We start from the raw sequence: 21,524 nt of genomic DNA, 5'->3' as shown, positions 1-21,524 counted from the left end.
TTGCGGCCGGAACAGCCGCGACTTCGCCCTTGGAACAAAACATAATTAGCAACTCCTCCAAGATGACGAAAGTAACTTACAGGGAGGCCCTTGCCCTGCTGGATCTAGAGGTGAGCCGACGCCGCCGGGCACGGCCTCTCTGCCAGCGGCCGACCCCGTGTGGGCGGTCCGCGCGTCGTCATGGCGTCGGCGGTGGCAGAAGCTCTGGTTGTGCTTATGACGCTGTTACTGTGCACAGGGGCTGCCTTCGGCGGATGTGGTTCGCCGGGCCTTCCGCAGGGAAGCTCTCAAGTGGTAAGGGTGCCGAGGGCAGTGTCGAGGGGATCTATTGTCGCGCCACGAGCAGCGAGCCTTTCCCTCACGCTAGACCAATGCGCAGCATTGAGTGCTCACTTGACGCGTCACTCCACACAGGCATCCGGACAAGGCGGTAGCGGCAGCTAGCAGCCAGCCCAGTGATGGGAGCACCACCAGCCTGGACTCCAACCCTGCTACCGCCACCGCCACCACCGGCGGTGCAGCATCATCTGCGTCTGCGCCGCCGGAGACCTCCTCCCAACCCACATCACCACAGCTCGCCACGGCTCCGCGACTCATGTCGCGCGAGGCGGCGGAGGAGCGCTTCAAGCGCCTGGCCGCAGCCTACCACCTGCTGCTGCGGGCCGCGGACGGCGCGGCGGCGCTGCTGCTGGCGCCGGGCCACGACGGCGTGGGCGTGGGCACCACAGGTGATGGCGGCGGCGCCGCCGCCAGCCGTGACGGCGGCTACGGAGACCAGGTCCCTAGCTTTGGTCACGACGGATTTGGTCCTGGCGGATGTGGCCTGGATGTGGACCTTGACGATGAGGCGCTGGCTGACGCGCTGTCGGCGGACCTGCTGCTGGAGGCGCGGCGGCTGCGACTGAGCGACTTCGACATGGTGTTCCTGTGAGTGGCGGCGCTGGGGGCGGGCAGGGTTGTAGCGGCAGGTAGGGGGTGTATGAGTGGGCAGGGTCGTGGCGGCAGGCGCGCACGGGGGGCAGGGGTGTACGTACAGGAGACGAACAGGTGGCGATGGCGGCGCCGGTGGCGGTGGGGTGGCGGTGGCGGTGGCGGGGCATGGGGGAGGGGGAGGTGGGAGGTGGGGGCGTGGAGGGCGAGCGGCGGGGCGCGGTGATTGGCTCGGGGGCACCAGCGGGGGGCGACCGTGCAGGGTAGCGGACAAGGGGCGCGGCGTTGTAGGTCAGTCAGGCGGTCTGCGTGGGCGGCCTGGCATGGCCCCTTGACACGCCAAAGGCGCCGGGAGTCCGACAGCTGTCCAGGCGCCCGGCCCGGGGTGCAGCGGTGTACAGGGTCTGGTCCCCGAGGCGGGGCAGGGGGATACCAAACAATGTCGGCTGCACGGTCGTTCAATAGCCCATAACCATCGCCGCAAATTTATACACACACATAGGACGTGGTGGCTGCTCGGCAGGAGGAGGTCACTTCAGAAAGCATCCGTATGCCGTCGCGTTGCTGCATCGCATCCACTGTCTTTTGCGCTTTGTTCAACTTCTGCTCTTTAGCACGTGGACTTGTGCCTGCGTTGTCCCCTGCCTGGCTTTTAACACACAGGCACCAGCGCGCTAGCGTGGGCTCTGCGGGGCTAGCTCCAGAGTGGTCGGACGCGGTCCGGGACGTCGACGACCTGTGGCGGCGGATACGGAGGCGCCTGGAGCGGCGGCGACAGCGCCGGCAGCAGCAGGCGGCTTGCGCACAAGCAGGTGGGCGATATGCCTGGAGCAGGGAAGTCCAAATGAAGGCCACCCGACCGGTATGCACAGGCGCCCACGCGCACTGTCAGCTTTCGCGAATGGCTTGCCCTCCCTACCACAGGGCTCAACGGCAGCGGGAAAGCTGCGAGCGACTGCTTCGGTCCAGCGGGGCCGCCTGGCGGGGCCTGCTCCACGGTTGCTTTGGCGGCTGGCTCGAAGTGGTCGCTCTTGTTTGAGTTCATGGCGGATGTGGTGGGGGCGGAAGCGCCGGGGAGCGACATCGATTGTGACGAGGAGCACAGAGATGAGGGCGGCATTGGCGAGGCCGGGGGCAGTGGTGGTGAAGCGACCGAGGCCTCATTGCGTGAGGTTGCACGCGGTGGCAGAGGTGGTCATGCAGAGGTCAAGGGCAGGTGTGGAGGGGACGCAGCAATGGCTGCGGAAGCGCGGGCGGGCAGCGGCACGCCACCCACGCAGGCAGCACAGCTGCCGCAGGAGCGGAGGCGGGGACGACTGCCCCCTGGTTTCTACTGGCGCTGGCTGCGGCGGTTCGTCGCGTTGCAGATACTTATTGGCGTGCTGTTCAAGCGCTGAGGCATTGGCACATCACAGCCGTGCAGGTTGATTTGATGTGATAGCACAGCTGTGCGTGTAGGAAGGTTTACATTGTGACGGTGCGTGCAGCTGCACGAGTACCGAATACGCATGCGCATGCATACGCTGTGCTTGGGCCTTCTTGGGTACAATCTAACGGCAGACGTGCATGTCTGCCGTGCACGTGCGGGGTGGCGGGAGTATGATCGCTGCTGGGGGAGCAATGCGTTGGGATGCGCAGAACGTACGACGCGACGATGACATGTGGCCAAGCAGCTCGCAACTTGGGTTGGATTCGACGTGCTTACAGGTCACCGCGATCCGCACTGGATCGATGCTATACTGGACCGGTGCTATACTGAACCGGTACTTATACTTTACCGATTCCGTTATGTGCCAATCGCTTTCGTGTGAATCTTGAGGTCCGTAGAACTCATGGTGTAGCGGTTATCACGTCAGATTTACACTCTGAAGGTCTCCGGTTCAATCCCGGATGAGTTCAGTTTTGCTCAGCCCGGAACTGGTGTGGACTCCCTGACTCCCTGACTCCGGTGTGCTGCACCCCTCTCGAATGTGCCAGTCCTTCAAGACAGGGCTGCGTCCCTGGGCGCGGTGCACGGGTGCGCACGCATTCGACTGTTGCCTCAGGTCAGTCAGGTCCTGTCAGGTGCCCACCAGGTGCGTGCTGCCGTCATGAGCCCACATTAGGCACCAAGTATGATCATGCACCTGTGCCTGCCCAGCATGGACGTGGGTACGGGGTAGATGTGGCGTTCGGTGGGAACGATGCGAACCAGGGGCCCTGCAGGGGTGAAGCGGGCTGGGCGTGGGGGCCGGGTGAACTAGAACATGGCTCGGGACATGGCTAGAACTAGCCGCTACCGCTTCAGTGTATGGATAGGCCTGGCTCTTACAAGGGCGTGGATAACCGAGGTTGTAATCCGCCGCGACGACGCATCGTTGACAAACCAAAACTGCGCCAGCACCACTTCACCGCGCCAGCACTATCACAGTTTGCAGTGGAGATTCGCTTTATTGGTATGAACAAGTTTGGGACCAGCGCCCGCCAGCGTAAACTGAGCGATGACTCAAAAGTTCAGTCAAAGGTTCGCCCCTCCATTTGTCCAAACTCAATTGGCGTAGCTGCTGACCTATGGCTCTAGCTTAATACTTTGAGTAGCTCGAATGAGCGGGGTAGCTGCGGAAGAGCCACAGGAGACGGAGGTCCGAGTAGCGCCTCCGGTCTCGGTACGCGGGCTTATTGGCATCGGCGCCGGCGAAAGGGCTCGCTTCTTGGGTTTGGTCGCATGATAGGCACCTCGAACGTGTTTGCCGGCTAGCGGTCGACGAAAGCGCATGAATTCCACACCCGTCGGTGTCGCAGGCTAGTCGCCGCCCCTCGCGGGGACCTCTGGGTGTCACGCGCAGCGCACAAAATGAGTTCAAGCGGTGGGTGCGATAGCGCTGGGCGGTGAGGGGGGAACTGCCGACGTACGGGGAGTGGCTGGAGTGGGCCGGTACCAGACACATCTCAGGCGTGGCGCGGGGCCTGCTAAATGCAGGCTTGGTGGCAGGGCTTATGGATGCGCCTTAAGCCCCTAGACTATCGCACTGCGTCACCTCACTCGCTCCCCGTGCATCGCCCGCGCCCCCTCTACAGGTGGTATGCAGCTGGACAGAACTACCACTACGCAGGTGCGCCCGCTCGCATGCGGTTCCTTAATAACACAGTCCGAAACGCGGACATGCCCTCACACGACTGTCCCATCCTCCGCTTTTGCTGTTGGCGACTGCAGCGGCAAACTGGCTTGCGCTGCGCGAGGGCGAGGAAGGCGCAGCAGCCCCGGAGCTTTCTAAGCACAGCTTCACAGGCCTGCACGGTATCAGCTCACGGCGCGGGCGGGTAGTTGCGGCCCGCTGCCTGGCCTTCACGCCGCCCGCCTCAGCGCCCACCTCCGCGGCACCCTCTGCCCCGACCTCGCCCCAGCGTCGGGAGGCTGAGGCAAGGCCCAGAGGCCGCCTGCTGCCCCCCCGCGCGCTTGAGGAGCTGTCTGCGGCCCGACCCAGTTCGCATGCGGAGCTGCCGCCCTCGGGCTCGCGCGTGCGAAGCCTGCTGCAGAAGCTGGAGGCAGCTGCAGGGCAGCTGCGGCTGTCGTGCAACGAAGAGCGCCTGGAGGAGGTGCGGCGGCGGCTGCGCCCGCAGGCCTCGGCGCCGGCCCGGGGAGCGCACGGCGAGGAGGGCGCTGCCAAACAGCCGGCGCTGGCGAGCTATGCCTCGTTGCAGGGGCGCTGCTGGCTGCCGGCAGCCGGGCGGCCAGAACTCTCAGACCTGTCGTGTCGCCTCAGCATCGATTGCAGTGCTGCGAGCATGACCGAGCGCAGCAGCAGCGCCAGTGCCGGGTCAGAGCGCTCGGACGACTGTGGCAGTGGGTGCGGTAGCGGTAGCACTTCGGCGTCGAATAGTATTGGTGGCTTAGACATTGAAAGCCGCTGGGGAGTGGCCACCAGCTCGGGCTGGCGCGGTTCATCCAGTCAACAGCTCAGCAAGCTGTGCACCACTTCCTGCGATGTCGGCGACACGAGTATTGGTGGTGGCTGCAGTAGCAGTGCAAGCAGCCCGCCCGCCGCACGCTTGCCTTCCTGCCACAGCTGGCGCAGCACCTGCCTGCGACAGCCCTTGCCAGCGCGCACAAGGGATGGCGGGGACAGCCGTGTAGCCGCGGCCGATTGTGAGGTGCCCTGTGCGCCACACAGCCAAAGCGTGGGGCCCTCGTCTGCCGGATGCCGGGGCTCAGGTTGGGCATGTACTGCCCAGGACGGCGACGGCTGCCCGGTGGTTTCAGGCCAGGAAGCGAAGCCTGTTACAGCTGTTCCCGCCTGCGGCAGGGCCCCGAGCACGGCCGCTTTTCCAGCCACCGCCGCCTCCGTTTCAATTCTGGAGGCCAGCGCTAGCCCGGACACTTTAGCGCGGCAGCACATGTGCAGCACAACGGAGGGCACGTGGTATGGCGACGGCGCTGGCTGGGAGGCGCAACGGGCGTCCACATTGGACGAGGAGACTGCGCGAGCCGCCGCAGGTTCTCTTGCGGCTGCACCTCACAGGCCGAAAGCACTTTGCTTGAGCACAGCCCCAATTACGTTTCCGGGCAACCTGGGGTGCTGCACCCCAACTCGCCACACACCCAGCGCCTTCGGCGTGCCAAGCAGGCATGGAGCAGGCGGGCAGGGCTCACCGCTGAGTGCGTCATCGCCAACGCATTCCACGCCGCCTGCGTTGTTGGAACCCATCTTTCAGGCTTTGGGGCCGAAGGCCGCGCCTGCCGCACCCATGCCAACAGCGCCCCCGCAGGGGCTGAAGCGCAGCAGCACGTCAGGTAGCGATGTCGAGGACGGCAGCAGCAGCGCAGCGGCCTTGAATTCGGCAGCCCCTCAGCGAGGGGCCGCGGATGTGGCCGGCGGGACAGCCGGGGCCGGGGCGGCTACGCCCGCACGCCAGCCCTCGGTTGGCCGTCGGCGGCGCGCGGAGGCCGTGCCGGTGCTTGAGCCGCACGACCTCTTCCTTGCACAGCTGCTAGCCTCGCCGCAGTCACCGGCACCCCCGGCGCTCGCGTCCCGCGGCACTGGCGGATCCTCCCTGTGGACCTGGGGCCGCACCCTGGCAGGTCTGGGGCGCCGGCGCAACCTGTGGGGTGCAGCAGACAGCAAGGACGCGGCAGGTGCCGGTGCAGCTGAGGCTACGGCAGGGGCTGAGCGCCTGGACGCAGGCAGCGCGGCGGCAGCGCAGCCATCAGGCCGTGGCGACCCGACTGAGGACTTGCTGCCCCGCTTCGGTTCCGAGGCCCGGTTCGTAATGAAGCCGCGGGGAGGAAGCGCTGGGATGCAGCCCAGCAATGCCAACCATGGAGGTGATGGCCAGGGCACCACGCACGTGTTGGGGCGTGCAGCTTCCATGAGCAGCGCACACAGCGCCGCACCTTCTGGCCCAGATACTATGGCCGTGCACCGCCAGCTGCAATCGGCTGCGGCCAAGCGGAGGCTTGGCGCAGGCCTCTCAGGCAGCCCGACGCCGCAGCACCCACTGCTGGAGCGGGCGCAGCAGCCGGCGCAGCCGCAGCGGTCGTGGCGGGGCTGGTCGTTCCGGGCGCCTCAGCGGTTCGCCGCGCTCGCGGGCGACAGCACTGCGCTGCAATACGACCTGGACGTGCTCCGGGAGCTGGAGCAGGGCTGGAGCTCGCAGTGTGCAATGCAGTGACGAGTGCAGCGTCCGGTGCAACATCTGGAGCGCAGTCAAGTCAGCGTTGGTCATTACTGGGTGCATGCATGTGCGTGTGTGCAGTGTCAGTGGTTGTGCAGTGACTGCCATGAGGGGCGTTGGGCTGGCGATAGCAGCGGCTAGTAGCACGCGCGTAGGTTACGTACTGATTGCAATTTGAACCAGACTTGTAGCCAGCATATGCTTACGGTCATCAAGGCATTTTTGGGCCGAATAAGGTTTCTCATCGGATAGTCCCTTCTTGGACTGTTGCATTCATAGCTAGAACCCTGTGCTTAGGGGCAATAGTGCCTGCAGAGTAGGTTCGGGGTGCATTGGCTAGAGACGCGGGCTAATACTCCAGCTAGCTCTTAGAGCAAGGGCTGCTACATGACGTGGACACTTACCTGAGTATTTGGACGAAGATACGGTAGATATGCTGCAGATGCATGCGTGATGGTCGTTTCTACATTCGGGTGGTCCCTGCAATCGTTCCCCAATTTTGAGACTCGAACTAGCCAAGTTGGTTGCCTGTGCCGGCGGCGTATCCAAAGGCATGTGTGGGCTATTGCTTAGCCCGGTAAACTAAATGCAAATGCCGGACGGTTGTGAAACCGCATTTAAGGCGCACTTGGCTAGCTGTTGTAGGATGTGCATCTGCAGTACCTTGTGTGTATGGACATGACATGCCGGTACGGCGGTAGCCTGCCATGGGCGGCCTGATGGCGAGCAAGCAGGCGCTCTGCTGCAATGCGCCATCACAGGGTGTGGACATCGTGGAGAGAAGCGGCTGGACGCCACAGGAGTCAACCTGGCCTAGGAACCGGCCGTGTGCCCGTGGGTGGGTGGCGCGGAGGCATGTTGCCAGCATACAGGCATATCATGCCATGGTAGCCATTAGGTACATGGTATGCGTGTGTGCACGATCGGGTCGTGGCATGTCGTGACATCCCATAAGCATTTACGGAAGCCGCTGGTCTTGCGATGAACTGCACCTGGACTGTACGGCATGAACCGCACGAATGCAGCTGTGCACGTGCAATGCCATCCGCAAGGTCATGTCCATGCTTCTAGGCGCAACACATGGCACGGCCAGCTACCGTACGTCTGCCGCCAGTGGCGGGCCTGGCGCAGTAGGGAGATCCATGAGCCGTGCTCCCATGCACACCGATGTGGTGCGGGCGTCCGCCCACACCTAGCGCAGGATAGGTCCATGTCACCCAGGACCACTTCGACGCTGCGCAACAGGGGGAAAGGGCAAGGGGCAGGTTCGCGTAGTCCCGCAGTGTGCAGCGTAGTCCCAGACCCCAACTGCCCAACATGAGATACGGTATGCAACGTCAAGGAAGATTGCGCGGCTGGTAGCACGCCAGAGTTACTACCATCTGCATTCGCATTCGCATTTACGCATTTCAATTACTGTGCCCTGACAGGTAGGGTATGACCGGGCCTCCAGGGCAAGGCCACTTTGTCGCTATGGCCCAGTGGTTGCGCCTTCGCGACTTCGCGTGTCGGTACGGAAACTGGAAGCTGCGCAACAGGGCTGTGGGGTTAGCGGCGTATGGGCGTGATAGGGCAGCCGGGCTTTGACAACAGGCTCGACCCAGCGCAGCCGAGTGTGGCACGACCTGCATGGGCAGGCATGGGGGGAGGCGGAGGCCTTACCCAACAACCCGCCAACCTCCGAGTTAGATATCGACGTAAACATGAAGAAGTCGGCTCTTAGTGCTGCTCTCGCGGGCGGGCCCTCTGCCCCAGCGCCCTCTGTGCAACCATCCACAAAGACCTCTGCGACCTTCCTCGACCCCTCTGTCTTCCCGTGCATAGAGTACGCGGACATTATCGATGGGACAAAGACTGTCGACGAGCTTAGCGCGGCGACGGACCAGTTTGCAGGTATCGATTTTGCCTCAGTGGCCATCGTGGGCTCCGCGCCAACGAACGTGCTGCTCAATGGAGTGGCTCTGGTAAGTGCTTGGTGGCGCGAACTAGCCATCGTCGGGTTGGCCGTGCTGGTTGACCGAACTAGCAATCAACCAAACCCTGGTCGTCATTCGGTGACATTGCCTGCGTGCAGGCGGACTATCCACTCAACCCGCGACGTAGGCGAGCGGGAGAGGAGACGACGCAGGACGTTGCGGCCTCGGTGGTGAGTTTGAGGCGTACTTGGCACGGAGCACGTGCGGCGATTTTGAGCGATCGGCCTTTGAGCTGGTTACGCCTTTCCACGCGCAGGGGACCTCAGGCCCCTCGCAGCAGCCCTCGGTGGGCAGCCTGACCTCCAACTACAAGGCGGTCATCGGCTCGCTGCCTAAAGGGCTGACCATGGAGGACAAGATGAAGCTGGTGCAAGCGCTGCCCATGTCTCCGTCGCGGGCTCTGCTGCAAGAGATGGGCGTGGTAAGATGCCTACGCGTGGGGATTGATGTGCATTCTCAAATTGGTTGGGGCCGCCCGCTGGGGACGCGGCAGTGCAGGCTCGGGAGGGTACCTGCGCCCACGCACGTGCACACGCCGGGTTGTCGGGAAGCGGGTTTAGGCGACTTACGAGTTGAGTGTGGTGTTTACCACCTAGCAAGCAGTGTGCCTGGCTGTGTGAACCTCATGCGGTACTGGTCTACTGGGCCCGCCCGCGAGCAGCTGCGCCCGGCCTTCAACCTGCCAAGGCACCAACCCATCCATGCCGAAGACAGCCGCACGCCTGTGTGCAAACCCAACACGCCCAACCCACGCCCCAAATCCGCTTCCTCATCACGACCCACTCCGCCCTCGCCACGCTTACCCAACCCCTTAATCTATCCCCACCGCCACCACCCCTCCTGAGCAAACAATGACTGTAACCCCCACCCTCGGCACCCCCCAGCACCACCACCACCCCACCACCCCCGGCAACCCACCACCAACCCCACCACCCCCACCCTGGGCACCACCCCCCCAGGACGTGGTGTCCAACCCCACACGCGAGGGTCGCAGCCTGCGGCGCCAGGTGCTAAAGGGCGCGGTGATGGTGTTCGTGACGGCGGGCTACAGCGGCAAGCGCTTCATCTTTGAGAAGGCCAAGGAGCTGGGCGTGCGCAGTGTGGTGCTGGACGGGCCGGACAGGTGCGGCGTGTGTGTGTGTGGGGGTGGGTGTGTGTGTGTGTGTGTGTGTTAAATAAAAACAACACGCGTGTGTGCGTGTGCGTGTGTGTGTGTGTGTGTGTGTGTGTGTGCGTGCGTGTGGGTGGGTGGGTGGGTGTGGGTGTGAGTGTGGATGTGGGTTCGTGGAGTCTTGGGGCCTGACTGGGCGGCGGGCCATGGTAGAAGGTTGAGGCAGGCAGGAGGAAGGTTGGCGGGAGGCGGGGTGTCGGTGTCGGTGGCAGCAGCCCGCAGGCACCGGGGCCGACGATGCAAAGGGTTGCCCCAAGAGGAACTGAGCGTGTCACTGCCACCCAACACCTGCCGCCTGCCCACGGCTACTGCCGCCGCCGCCGCCGCCTTCTACACATTGCGCAGCTGGGTTCAGCTGCTGGTGAAGGAGGGCGTCATCGAGAAGTTTGTGCCCATTGACTTCAGTGACGTAGACACCGTGTTTGACCGCTGCCTCAAGGTGAGAGGGGCAGAGTGGGAGGGACTGTGAGACGGCTCAGAACGAGCGTGCAAGCTTCATAGTGGGGCGGAGGAGCGGATGAGGGCTGGGAGCGGGAGGTAGAAAGGGGACGAGAGTTGGGAGCGGGGAGGGAGGGAGGGCGAGGGAAGGGAGGGAGGGGAGGGGGGAGGGGAGAGATGATGGAGATATCGGGGCGGGAGAGAGGGAGAGGGCTTCAAGCCATCGCGGTGGGGACTGTGTGTGGAGTTGAGGACATGCGTTCCTGGGCGCAGCGCTGAACGCCGAGGACGAGTCGTGGAGCGGGATGCGATGAAGCGCACAGAGTGATGAAAGAACCCAACAGGCGTGGCCACGACCCCTTCGCATCACCACCATCACCACCATCGGCAACACCTCCGGCCAACCCCCCGCCTGCCCCCCCCTGCTGCTGTCCCCTTGCTACTGCTGCCCGCCTGTCTCCTCCCTCTCAGTCCATCCGCGACGTGCGCTCGTCCATCGGCGAGCTGGACGGCATCACCACCTTCTGCGAAATGGCGGTGGGTGGCGGCGGGACGGACGGCGGCAGGGTGGCTGCGGGAACGGGATAGGTGCCGCCAGTACCGGATGCGGTTTTCTTGCTGTCCTCCTCATACCTTATGCGAAATAAGGCAGTGGCAATGACAGTGATGGTGTCGAACAAGGGCAGTAGGGCACCTGTGGTGGTTGGTGCGCGGGAACGGGGGTACCAGCGCGGGCACGGGGTGTGTATTGTTGGCACGTGGTCAGCAATCTGGCCAGGCTCGACTCGGGGTACCCAACGGGTCCCCTGCCCACCACCACACAACCCAACCTGCCACACCTGCCCACCACCCTCGCCCCCGCTTCCTCTCCCTCTCACACACACGCCCACACGCGCGCAGGTGCCTCTTGCCAGCCGCCTTGCTGAGGCGCTGGGGCTGCCCAGCAACACGCCGCAGGCAGTGGACAACGCGCGGGACAAGGTGGGTGGGGGGGCTGCAGGCGGCGGCGGCGGCGGCAGCGGAATGGGGGGTGTTGAGGTTATGAGCATTTCTGGGCTGAGAGGAACGTTCTAGGGGCCCAAACTGGTGTTTGCCCTGTTGACGGACCGGGTACTCCGAACATCAGCAGGGGGGTTCGCATGTTCTCAACGGGGGGCGGTGGGATGGAGGGGGAGGAAGGCGGTTTGGGGAAGATGGAGGAACCGTGGTGTCGGGGTTGGGCAGGTGTTTCGAGGAAGGTGTTTCGGGGATGAGGGAGGAAACTTGGTGCGGGGGTCGGCCGGCCTGCGAGAGTGGATTGGCACACGGCACACACGTGTCCGGAATGGCGTGTCGTGGGAGCGATGCGGACTCCCAATCCAACAGCAGTTGGCCCACCTGCATGGAGGGAGGAGGCGGGTGCGAGGACCGGCGGGCGTGCGGGTGCGGCTTGAAGGGCTGGGGGCAGTCCTGCTGTGGGCACGGCACGGACGCGTGCCACACCAGCTACCTTCCCAACCTCCCCTGACCCTGTCCCCTGACCCTGTCTCCTCCTGTGCACGGCACATCGCAGCACGCCACTCGTGAGATCATGGCGAAGGCGGGTCTGCCCACGCCCCGGCACTGGAAGGTGGGAGGGAGGGGGGACAAGGCTACCGATGGCTGGGGTGTGACAACGGCCCGCGCAGGGGGCAGGGGGAAGCGGCTGGGGGGCGGGGGGCAGCGTGGGGGGGGGGCAGCGGATATTGGACCGGAGAGCGGGCGGGGGAAGAGGAAGGGAGGAGAGGAGAAAGGACGGCACGTGGCGTGCACGAGGGGAACAGAGCGGCGCGGCGTGCAGGGGAGTTGAAGCCATGTCGCGACTAACACGTTAACTGTCTGACACGCACCTGCAGGTGACGAGCGAGGCTGACGTGCCCAAGGCGGCGGCGCACGTGGGCTTCCCGGCCGTCATCAAGCCCATCAGCGGCGCCGCCAGCCTGGGCGTCATCCGCGCCAACAACGAGGAGGACCTCATGAAGGCCTTCAAGAAGTGAGCGAGCGATATAGAGAAAGAGCGCGTGGGGTTAGGATGGGTTCAAGGAGCGAGAGCGCAGGGGCCACACAGCCGCGTGTCACACAGAACTGAGCCTCGCTGTCTGCACACACGCATTCTTCGCCCCACCCTCCCCCGGCCCCGCTTCTACCCTACCTGCCCCTACCCCTCCCGCCGTCACCACCATCACCCGCACGGCCGCACCTCCACCCCCACCCCCCTCGTCTACTATGCTACTGTACCTGGCTACGCCTTCACTTCTTACGTAATCATGAATGTAACCCCACCCCCACCCCACCCCCACACACAGGGTGCAGCACGACATGTCCCGCGCCAAGATCGTGGCGGGTGCGCTGGTGGAGGGCGATGCCGAGGGCGAGGACGTGGCGGGCAATGCGGGCGGCTGGATCCACCTGGAGCTCATGGTGGAGGAGGTAAGGGCGGGGCTGTGGGGGGGGGGCGGGGGGGGCTGTGTGTGGGGGGGGGCTGTGTGTGGGGGGGGCAGTGGGATATGTGCCCGAGCCCAACGAAATAGGTCCCCAGTGGGGGGGGGTTGTAAATACCAGCCCAAACTAAACCAAAACCAACGAAAGCGAGGGGAGAGCGAGGGGGGCGGGTGAGGAGAGAACGGAGTGCTGAAAAGTGTCGAGTGTGGGGGGTGGTTTGCATGCCCAAGCTCAGCGGGTACGGAGGATTTGCGGACAAAAGCGGACAGATAGAACGGAAATGGAAAGGCTCAAGGGGGAGGATGGGAGGATGGGTAAAGAGCGGGGGGGGGAGGGTGCAGGAAAGGAGGCGGTGGGGTTGGGAGTCGAGAAGGTTCGGCTCACGCACCAGATGTGGTAGTCTGGGGCAGAGTGTGCGGGAGCATTAGGGGGGCCGTCAACCTTGGCAGGTGGTCAGGCGGGCGTGAGGGTGGCAGGCAGGGACATGCGCGGCGCCTGAGCAAAGCCACGTGGGACACTGGTGATTCGTGTCCTGCAAGCCCCGACTCCCCTCCCAACCAACCAGCTAACCGCCAACCAACCGCCTGCAGTACCTGGACGGCGCGGAGGTGGACTGCGACCTCATCTTCGACAACGGCCGCCCCGTGTACGGCGCCATCACCGACAACTGGCCGACGGTTGAGCCGTACTTCAACGAAACCGGATCCAACTGCCCCTCCGTGCTGCCCAAGGCGGCGCAGATCGACCTCATGGAGCTGTCCGTACGCGCCGTACAGGTGCGTGTGTGGATGTGGATGGGTGGGTGGGTGGGTGGGTGGAAGTGTGGAAGTGTTTCGGGAAGTTGGTATGGAGGTCGCTTTCCCGCAAATGCCCTGAAGTGAGCGCACGGGCAGCAAAACGTATGAAGAATCTGGGCCAGTGGCCTTACCTCCACACCCCACCTCACTTTGCCTGGACTCCGTAAATGGTACTACGGTAGTAGCCCACAACCCCCTCATTCTCCCCTCAAGGCAGGCATCAATCCCCTCCCGTACACCCCTCCCCAACCCCGCCTGTCAATCCCTCCGCACTCAACCCCCCAATCCCTCCTCCTCAACCCCCAACAGTCGCTGGGCTTCAAGCTGGGCGTGTTCCACGTGGAGTGCAAGTTCACCAGCCGGGGGGCGCGCCTGATCGAGGTCAACTGCCGCATGGGCGGCGGCCCCGTGCGCGACACGAACCTGCTGGTGTGGGGCGTGGACCTGGTGGAGGAGCACCTCATGGCCTTTGCGGGTGAGAGGAGGAGGGCGAGGAGGAGGAGGGAGGGGGGGGAGGGACGGGGAGAGGGAGGGGGTGAGGGAGGGAGGGAGGGATAATTACAATTGGTAGTGGTGAAGCCACTGATGACTAGGGCTGACGAGCCCTAGTGTTCGGTGAGCGTGTTCCACACGCTCACCCCTAAGCACGCCCGACACAGCAGGGGAGGGAGGGAGGGAGGTTACATGCATGATGATTTCAAAGAAGTGGAGGAGGGGGGAAACAGGGGGACAGGGGGAGGAACAGGGACAGGGACAGGGAGGGATGGAGAGAGAGGGAGGGAGGGGTGGAGGTGCAATGGAACGTTAACGTTGTCTTCAGGATGGGAGGAATCCGGGGAGGCCTAGGTGCGCCCACCCCTAGGTGTGGTCAGTCCTGTGGACGTTGGTAGGGCTGTGCGGGTGACGGGACGAAAGCGTGACAGCGCCAGGGGCAAGTGAGGGCACCCTCACGGCCACACGCAATGCACCACGCCACACCTTGTCTCTCACGCGCCACGCTCACCTCCCTGTCGCCTCCGCGCTTCGTCTGCAGTCTTCAGTGCATCCTGTACCGCTCTTCCAACCGTCTTTGCAACCGCCCCCTCCGCCCTCTGTCGCAGGCATCCCGGTGCGGCCCCCCGTGGCTCGGCGGCCGCTCAAGCAGATGGCCGAGTACACCATCAACGCGCAGAAGAGCGGGCACATCAAGAACCTGGACTTCCTGGAACAGTACCGCAGGGTAGGGCCGCACGCGGGGTGTGGAGGAGGGGGGAATTGCAAGGTTTAGACGTTGGGTGGAGGAGGGGGGATTGCAAGGATGTTTGGAAAAGCGGTACAGGATGCGCTGAAGGGGGAGGGGGCTAACTGATACCTGTCCCATTGAAACCAAGGCCCAGAACCCGTCCCCAGGGGGGCCGTGCTGCGTGTACGGTGCGGCATGCTGCGGCTGGCTGGTGGTGGAATTGGACACCTAGGGAAAAGAAGGGGGAAGGGGGGAGCCACGGGTTGGGGTGGTTGGGAGGGGAAAGGCCGTCACACGACGTGCACGCTGCACCCACCGCTGCTCCCTCCACATGCGCGCGCACACGCACGGACGCACACACACACACACACACACACACACACACACACACACACACACACACACACACACACACACACACGCACACACACACGCACTGTCTTTGCGCTATGTTTTCCTTGCACTCTTTAACACACACGCACGCACACACACATATACACTGTCTTTGCGCATCGTTTTCCTTGTGCTCTTTAACACACATATACACTGTCCTACGCGTAATGTTTTCCGTACGCTCTTTAACACGCACACACTGACATGCACACACACACGCGCAGGTGGAGGGTGTGTTGTACGCGCGGCCGCTGGTGCAGCCGGGCGCCAAGTGCCACTGCGTGGCGGACGGGCTGCCCACGTGGCTGTGCGAGCTCATGGTGGTGCGGCCTGACGTGCGCGAGGCCATCGCCGAGATCAAACGCATCGAGACCGAGATCAACCACGAGCTGGAGACGCTGATCCAGTAACAAGAACTACTGTCGTTATTGTTGTTGTAATGCTTGACAGCGGCACTAAGGGTTTGGGGATTTGGGTGCTTGAGAATAACAAGGCGGCTGTGTGGTTGTGCCGGTACTGGGCGCCTTTGGCGTTGTGTGGCGGGCACAACAGCCGCACGGCATGTGTCGCTAGCTAGGGAGCTTGGGGGTTGCGGCATGGGGTGTGGGGGTGTTGGGTTTGCGAGCTGGCTGAGTGGGGGTAGCAGGACACGAAGGACCTCGGGAGGTGCCGGCGCCTGCAGCACCGGGGCTTGAGCTAACAGCTGGTGGATGGTGGCGGCATACGGCTGCTTCGAGGTGCGAGGAGTGGTGTTGTCCTTGGCATGACTGGAGGACGGGGTCGGGGACGCCTGACAGCTCCGCCTGTGGTCGCGTTTGCTGGGGGCCGCACGGCGTGCATGGGGCCAGCTTGTTCAGGACAGAGGCAGTGGTGCCGCGCTCCTGTCCACTGGGCCCCGCACGGACCTGGCGTCAGAAAGTTCTGCAGACGTGGCGGGCAGGCAGGCAGAGAAGGGTCCCAGAAGCCCAAATGGACCGTGACATTGGGGCGAAGGCAGGGAGGGGCAACCATCTCATCAACAAACACTGTTGGCGTGGGTTGCGAATGCTTGTGCTGCCTGCCGTGCCACCTGACCTGGGGCTGGTAAGCTACAGCCCTCTGGGGGCGGCGCGCGTGTGTCGTCCCAGCATGCTGAGGAAATGTACGGCACGTGGGGTGGTGGCGTTGGGCGGGCGGGGAGGCGCGCGCGTGCACAGAGCACGCTGAGCGCGGGTCATTCATGATTGTGTGGAACAATGTGAACGTGAGCGAGGGGGAGCTTGCGGCGCGTGGCACGGCTTGTGCGTTTGAAGTGCTGCGTATGCTTGTACGGCATTGCGGTACTTTGTTGGCGAGGTCCGAGGGAGCAGGAGGGGGGGCTGGGGTGGCGCCCAAGCTGCCTGGTGCGACTGACGGCAGCGGCGGTGCAAGGGCGGGCCGGCACACGTTGGTGCGATGAACGGTGCGGCTGTGCCGGCATGCGATGACATGTAATTCTTAAATCTCGAGCCTGTCTGCCGAGCCTGCCATGATTCAAGGCGCTTTATCACTGTGTTACATAGGCCCCGCTCAGCCTACTGGCTACAGGCCCGCGAATAGCTGTCAGGACAAAAGCGGCTGTCTTACGGTCCTTGCAAGCAACCTGCCTCGCATCCCAAAGATCCCAAGTGCTTGCACCGTTGTGTATGCACCGTTCGCGTGTCATACTGTCATGCCACCTGCAGGTATCCCACCTACTACCGCACCGTCACGTGACGTGCAGCGAAGCCCCACGCTGCGACACGGCCCTCAGCCACTAGCGCATGTGACCAGGTCTGCAGGTCGGCCCTTCCTTGTGTTCAGCCACCTGCCACTCCTCCTTGCAAGCCCCCGAGTGTCCAGCACTAACCCGCCAGCCAGGGGTTCGGGGTGTCCAACTCGGCGGTTGCGATCGGTAACCGCCTGGATTCGGCATGTCCCGGACCCTGGAAGTGGGCCCCGCTCAAGCCCGCCGGCACAGACTTATAGGGAATACTTGTAATAGTATTCCTGGCGCGTCGGGCGACTTCAAAGAGATACTCGACCACATGCCTAGTTGGACATTTAGAATTTGCTCGACTTCGCTCATGAGCACTCCGGAATGGTTTCTCTGCCTTACAACTGTACCTCGATATGCAACCTGGTGCCTGGAGCGGGCTAGCCGCGACTTGAGGTCAAGCAGAGGGCCTCGCAAGTGGCGATTCTCGCCCCCCCTGCCGAACTTCCGGCCGCCCTTCAAAACTAAAGCAAACTAATCTGTACAGCCTTTTCCTATGGCATCTATACCTTATGTTATCCCATTAATTCACTCTAACTCTTCCGTCCAGCTCCGTCTAACTGAAGACCAGCCTTGCCCCGGCGTCGTCCCCCGTAGGCGCTCCAGGGGACCCGCTCCGGCCCTGTGCGCTGCCCTTCCCCGCAGTGCCCCCCCCCCCCGGCCCCCGCCCGCGCCCCGCTCTCCCGAGTCTTTTGCCAGGTCTGTAATCCTATGCTTTGACTGGCCTGTGCACGTTGCAGAGCACGTTCTCCCCTTGTGGTGCGCATTTCGGTGCAGGAGAACCCTGCGCGGGGGTGCCCCGGCGGTACCCTCTGCCATCCTTATGCCACGTTGCTTCCTCCTTATATACCTCAAACTTCATCCTTAACGTTCTCGTAATGCTTGACACAAACCTATGTCACTGCCCTGATGTCAAGGAGGGTTTCCAAAGTTCTCCTCATCCCATTGCCTCAAGTCTGCGCTTTGCCTGCACCGCACTAACGCTTCCCCTGCCGGTAACCTCTGCCATCCAGCACGTCGTCCTTATGCATCAAACTCCGTCTCGTAATACCTGACACGAGCCTATGCAGGGGAGCCCTGAACCTACACCACTGCCCATCTGTGAAGGATGTTTTTGATGGTCTCCCTGTCCACGTGCACTCCCATTGCGTAAAGTCTGCGCCTTGCCTACACCGCACTAATGTCGCTTCACCTGCAAACACTATGTATCTGTATCCTCGCACATCACACAAAATCGTGCACGCATGGGTGACCCCTGAGAAATGGGCGTTCGTGTGACTCTTATCGGGGTATGTATACCCCATCCATACGGGCTCTCGTGCCTGCATACTCTTCCGTTTATTCTGCTGTACACTTGGGCCGCGGCACGCCCGTACTAGTGTACTCTTTGCTCTTCCTGCACGGTCCCCTGCACACTTCCCATCCCTGCGCAAAATGCTTTGAGCTAACAGCTCTTTATTCAATCTCAGTGCGAGTACGCATCAAAGAAGGGACTGCCAAAATGCTTGGCACTAGTAAAGACCTACGAAATCTACATATGGAGAACACATGCATTACCTAAGAACGCGTGCGCTTGGGCGCCTCCTTCACAGGGGAGTTAGGGAGGCGCTTGGGCCTGCCTCCATTGCGTGTGCTTCGGGCAGCTGGCACCTGTGCGTCCTCCATGTGCACATCACCACGTCCCCGGCCGCACGCGGCGCCACCCCTCCCACGTCCCCGGCCGCGAGCACCTGTAGCCTCGCCGCCCGCTGCGTCTGTGACCGCAGTTAGGCCGCGGCCGCGGCCGCGCCCACGACGACCGCCACGGCCACCGCGCTGTCCACGGCCGCCAGCCACAGCGCCCGTCACAGGGTCCGCGTACGCTCCCGTGTTGCTGCCCGCAGCCGCGAGACCATACGCCTCCGGGCGGCACATGGGGCAGAACCAGTCTCCGGATCCCGGCTCAGGCACCGGGATGCCCAGGCAGTGCGCGTGGTAGGCGCCTGGGCAGCCGTCGCACATGAGCATGTTGTCCGCAGGATGCGGCCGCCGGCAGTCTACGCAGCGGGTTGCAGCGTCAACAATGGCGGCCTTCGTGTCGCTGCTGGCCTTCCGAGCGGCGTCAGCCCGCCGCTCCTCGCGCAGCGAGCGCTTGCCAGCCTCGTCCTTGCCTGCCAGCAACTGTGTGTGCCGCAGCAGGCCCGCCAGGCTGGCGTGGATGTACTTGCGAACGAGCACCCCCATCACCGAGCGCACGTGCCCCAGGTAGCTGCTACTGACTTCGCCGCCAAGCCCTACCGCGCCCTGGAAGTCGGCCCATGCAGTGCGGTCGTATCGGATGCGGTCGATCAGCTTCCTGACTGCACCGCTGCCATCCTGCAGCACCATGTTCGCACTGCGGAAGCGCTCAATGATGGTGGGGTGCAGCTGCACGAAGAAGGCCGCAAGCCCCGCTGTGGGGATCGCGAGCTGGCGCTGCGGTAGTGACTCCAGTAGCTCGGCGTCGAAGACACGCCGGTGCCTTCCGTCCTCGCGGCCGGTAATGAGCTGCTGCACGACGTCGTGGCGGGGGTCGCCGACTGGAATAGCATGGGCGGCGCTATGCAGCGCCCAGCCAACCAAGCGCTCACTTGCGCTTGCACTGCTGTACAGCTCGTACACCTTGGAGTGCCGAGCACGCTCCTCCTTCTGCGCCTTGGTGCCGCCGTGCTGTGAGTCTGGCAGCATCAAAGCGTCCAGCACCGCCAGGCTGTAGGAGGTGTTGAAGCACGCGCTGTGCACAAGACAAGCCGCGGGGCCCAGAGCTGTAAAGGTGGCGCTGGCCGTGGTGCGCGCGTCAGTACTGGTGCTGGTCGGCACGATGGGCTGCTGTGCGCCTGAGTCTAGCTGCAGGGGCCAGTCCTCGGGCTGGGGAGCACTGAGGTTGCGGCTGCACCACGCCCATGCGGCCGCGCAAGCTGGGCCGTACTGCGAAGCCACAACCGGCCGCAGCGCAGCCAGCTTTCCGTTGGTGCCTTTCACGGCGTCAGAGGTCGCATTCAGCAGCCAGGAGCTGTACTGAACGAACGCCGGGCACGGCTTCCCGGCTGCTGCCTTCTGAAGCGCAGCGGCCAGGGCAGGCGACCTGGCAAGCGGGCCAGCTGCCGGTGCCTCAGCTCCCAGGAGCGCAGGCAGGACTAGCTGCGACAAGGCCTGTGCGCGCTGTGCATCTGGTGACAGTGGTGTGGTGTCAGTCTGTGCGATGGGCTCAGCCAAGTCGTTGACGGTCCATGTGCTGTCCGCCGGCTGCTTCCTGTTGTGGCGGAGCCCGCTGCGGCGCTGCATGAGAATGTCCACCGCTGTCGACGTGTCCAGGGCGAAGCTGCTGCGACTGCTTTTATTGGTGCTGTTGTGTGCCGGCGCGTACGAGCTACCGGGTTTGTGCGGGGCGTCCATACCCGCGTTGACCACTTTGAGCGTCTTGCTGAGCCGCAGGCTGGCCTCCCCGTTTACGACCGAGGCAGCAGTCGGCGCGCGATCCTGACCGTGCCCGCGCAGCTGACTGAAGGCATTCTCTACGGCATTCTGGTTGAGGGTCGCCATGATGACAGCGGCTCCGCCCTCTCGCAGGAAGAGGCGGGCGACAGCAACCATGCCGAAGGTGGTGACCTGTTTAGGACGAGTGCACAGGGTAAGACCACACGCGTAAGACCCTTCTTTCACGCTCCTTACGGGTCTGTAATTTTGGAAACCGCGGTACCCGTCCCTGCAACCTGCCATTTGTTCGCACCTGGAAGTCGCTCTGACACTGGCTAGACAGCCCATGCCGCATGCCTGGCGTGAAGTCCGAGCCCGAGTCCTCACCCCGCTTAGCGGCTGCGGCAGCAGCTGACTCCCCTGCTGCAAGTGCCTCGTGCCAATTGTACACAAAGGTGCCGTTCTTCAGCAGCTGCAGAAGGTGGGGGTCGTTGGCGTGGGTAATTGGCTGCTTGCGCTCCATCGCCAGCTTTGTGCCATAGAACAGCCTGCGGCGCAGGGCGTGCATAGTGTGTGAGCGAGCATTTACACGGCTGTCTGCGAACACCTGCGGCACTGCAAGATTGCCCCGCTGCCGTGCCCACCAGCTGCCTACGCCACCCATGCCCATGCTCACCGCACGTAGCCGTGTATGTCCTTGGCGCCGTCGATGACTGCCTTCTTGGGCTCCGGGCGCTTGTCCTTCACCCACCCCTCCTTATCAACCCAGCAGCAGAACTCCTCCAAGCCGCCAAACAGTTGGGAAGCCAGGTGGCAGCGCATGCGAGTCCAGGAGTCCAGTTCGACATGGGACCATTTGACGTTGTGCATGATGCGCGGGTTGTGGAACAGGTCGCACTTCACCATGTTCTCCACGTCGGACCACAGCAGGTTGCGCCAGCGAGCACGCTCCTCAGGTGTGGTAGCGTTCTCATTAGGCGGCCAAAGCATCATAGCCGTGCTCTCACCGTTGGCACCTGCGGCGCGCGCGGGCAGAAGGTGGGCAGGTGATAATGTTGGTGATATTGTGGGATAGGCGGACAAGGCCAGGCAAGGCGGGACCGGGCTGGGTAAGGCGAATTGGTCAACCGTTGATCCCCCCAGTGCACGCACGCACACACGCATGCTGTTGCCTTAACCATACACGTACCGGTGCCGCTGCCGCTCTTCTCCCAGTTGTTGCGGCCCTTCTTGATGAGGTGAGGGCCGTCGGTCAGCATAATCACAGGCCGCGCAG

The 21,524-nt window shown here is 63.5% G+C and overlaps 3 protein-coding genes across 3 annotated transcripts; all 3 read left to right on the top strand.

The window, feature by feature from the left end:
* Positions 1 to 17: 17 nt before the first annotated feature.
* CHLRE_13g582900v5 (uncharacterized protein) lies at positions 18 to 3,279 on the top strand. The gene is made up of 5 exons (XM_043069605.1): positions 18 to 110; positions 239 to 294; positions 415 to 927; positions 1,594 to 1,742; positions 1,855 to 3,279. Exons 1-5 carry the CDS (start codon positions 63 to 65, stop codon positions 2,325 to 2,327), a joined length of 1,239 nt encoding a protein of 412 aa, XP_042917580.1. The 5' UTR covers positions 18 to 62; the 3' UTR covers positions 2,328 to 3,279.
* Positions 3,280 to 3,367: 88 nt separating this feature from the next.
* On the top strand, positions 3,368 to 7,653 carry CHLRE_13g582850v5 (uncharacterized protein). The gene is made up of 4 exons (XM_043069604.1): positions 3,368 to 3,575; positions 3,712 to 3,776; positions 3,988 to 4,022; positions 4,124 to 7,653. The coding sequence occupies exons 1-4, from the start codon at positions 3,513 to 3,515 to the stop codon at positions 6,577 to 6,579; spliced, it is 2,619 nt and encodes an 872-aa protein (XP_042917579.1). The 5' UTR covers positions 3,368 to 3,512; the 3' UTR covers positions 6,580 to 7,653.
* Positions 7,654 to 8,017: 364 nt separating this feature from the next.
* CHLRE_13g582800v5 (uncharacterized protein) lies at positions 8,018 to 16,524 on the top strand. Its single transcript, XM_043069603.1, has 14 exons — positions 8,018 to 8,546; positions 8,657 to 8,728; positions 8,815 to 8,979; positions 9,518 to 9,681; positions 10,075 to 10,168; positions 10,639 to 10,704; positions 11,068 to 11,148; positions 11,720 to 11,776; positions 12,042 to 12,178; positions 12,492 to 12,615; positions 13,218 to 13,403; positions 13,734 to 13,899; positions 14,525 to 14,643; positions 15,264 to 16,524. Exons 1-14 carry the CDS (start codon positions 8,286 to 8,288, stop codon positions 15,447 to 15,449), a joined length of 1,878 nt encoding a protein of 625 aa, XP_042917578.1. The 5' UTR covers positions 8,018 to 8,285; the 3' UTR covers positions 15,450 to 16,524.
* Positions 16,525 to 21,524: the final 5,000 nt, after the last annotated feature.

The sequence above is a fragment of the Chlamydomonas reinhardtii genome, chromosome 13 (genome assembly GCF_000002595.2).
Source record: "Chlamydomonas reinhardtii strain CC-503 cw92 mt+ chromosome 13, whole genome shotgun sequence".
Lineage (NCBI taxonomy): Eukaryota > Viridiplantae > Chlorophyta > Chlorophyceae > Chlamydomonadales > Chlamydomonadaceae > Chlamydomonas > Chlamydomonas reinhardtii.
This window is presented reverse-complemented; position numbering and strand designations above follow the sequence as displayed.

What these genes read in the sequence shown, in the direction of transcription:
- CHLRE_13g582850v5 (XM_043069604.1), top strand. Translation starts at nt 3,513, where the DNA reads ATGAGCGGGGTAGCTGCGGAAGAGCCACAGGAGACGGAGGTCCGAGTA. An exon ending in GAGTAGCGCCTCCGGTCTCG is followed by an intron (nt 3,576 to 3,711) that starts GTACGCGGGCTT and finishes TCGGTGTCGCAG; the next exon opens with GCTAGTCGCCGCCCCTCGCG. An exon ending in GCACAAAATGAGTTCAAGCG is followed by an intron (nt 3,777 to 3,987) that starts GTGGGTGCGATA and finishes CCCCCTCTACAG; the next exon opens with GTGGTATGCAGCTGGACAGA.
- CHLRE_13g582900v5 (XM_043069605.1), top strand. Translation starts at nt 63, where the DNA reads ATGACGAAAGTAACTTACAGGGAGGCCCTTGCCCTGCTGGATCTAGAG. An exon ending in TTGCCCTGCTGGATCTAGAG is followed by an intron (nt 111 to 238) that starts GTGAGCCGACGC and finishes TACTGTGCACAG; the next exon opens with GGGCTGCCTTCGGCGGATGT. An exon ending in GGCGGCTTGCGCACAAGCAG is followed by an intron (nt 1,743 to 1,854) that starts GTGGGCGATATG and finishes TCCCTACCACAG; the next exon opens with GGCTCAACGGCAGCGGGAAA.
- CHLRE_13g582800v5 (XM_043069603.1), top strand. Translation starts at nt 8,286, where the DNA reads ATGAAGAAGTCGGCTCTTAGTGCTGCTCTCGCGGGCGGGCCCTCTGCC. An exon ending in TGTCCGTACGCGCCGTACAG is followed by an intron (nt 13,404 to 13,733) that starts GTGCGTGTGTGG and finishes AACCCCCAACAG; the next exon opens with TCGCTGGGCTTCAAGCTGGG. An exon ending in GCACCTCATGGCCTTTGCGG is followed by an intron (nt 13,900 to 14,524) that starts GTGAGAGGAGGA and finishes CCTCTGTCGCAG; the next exon opens with GCATCCCGGTGCGGCCCCCC.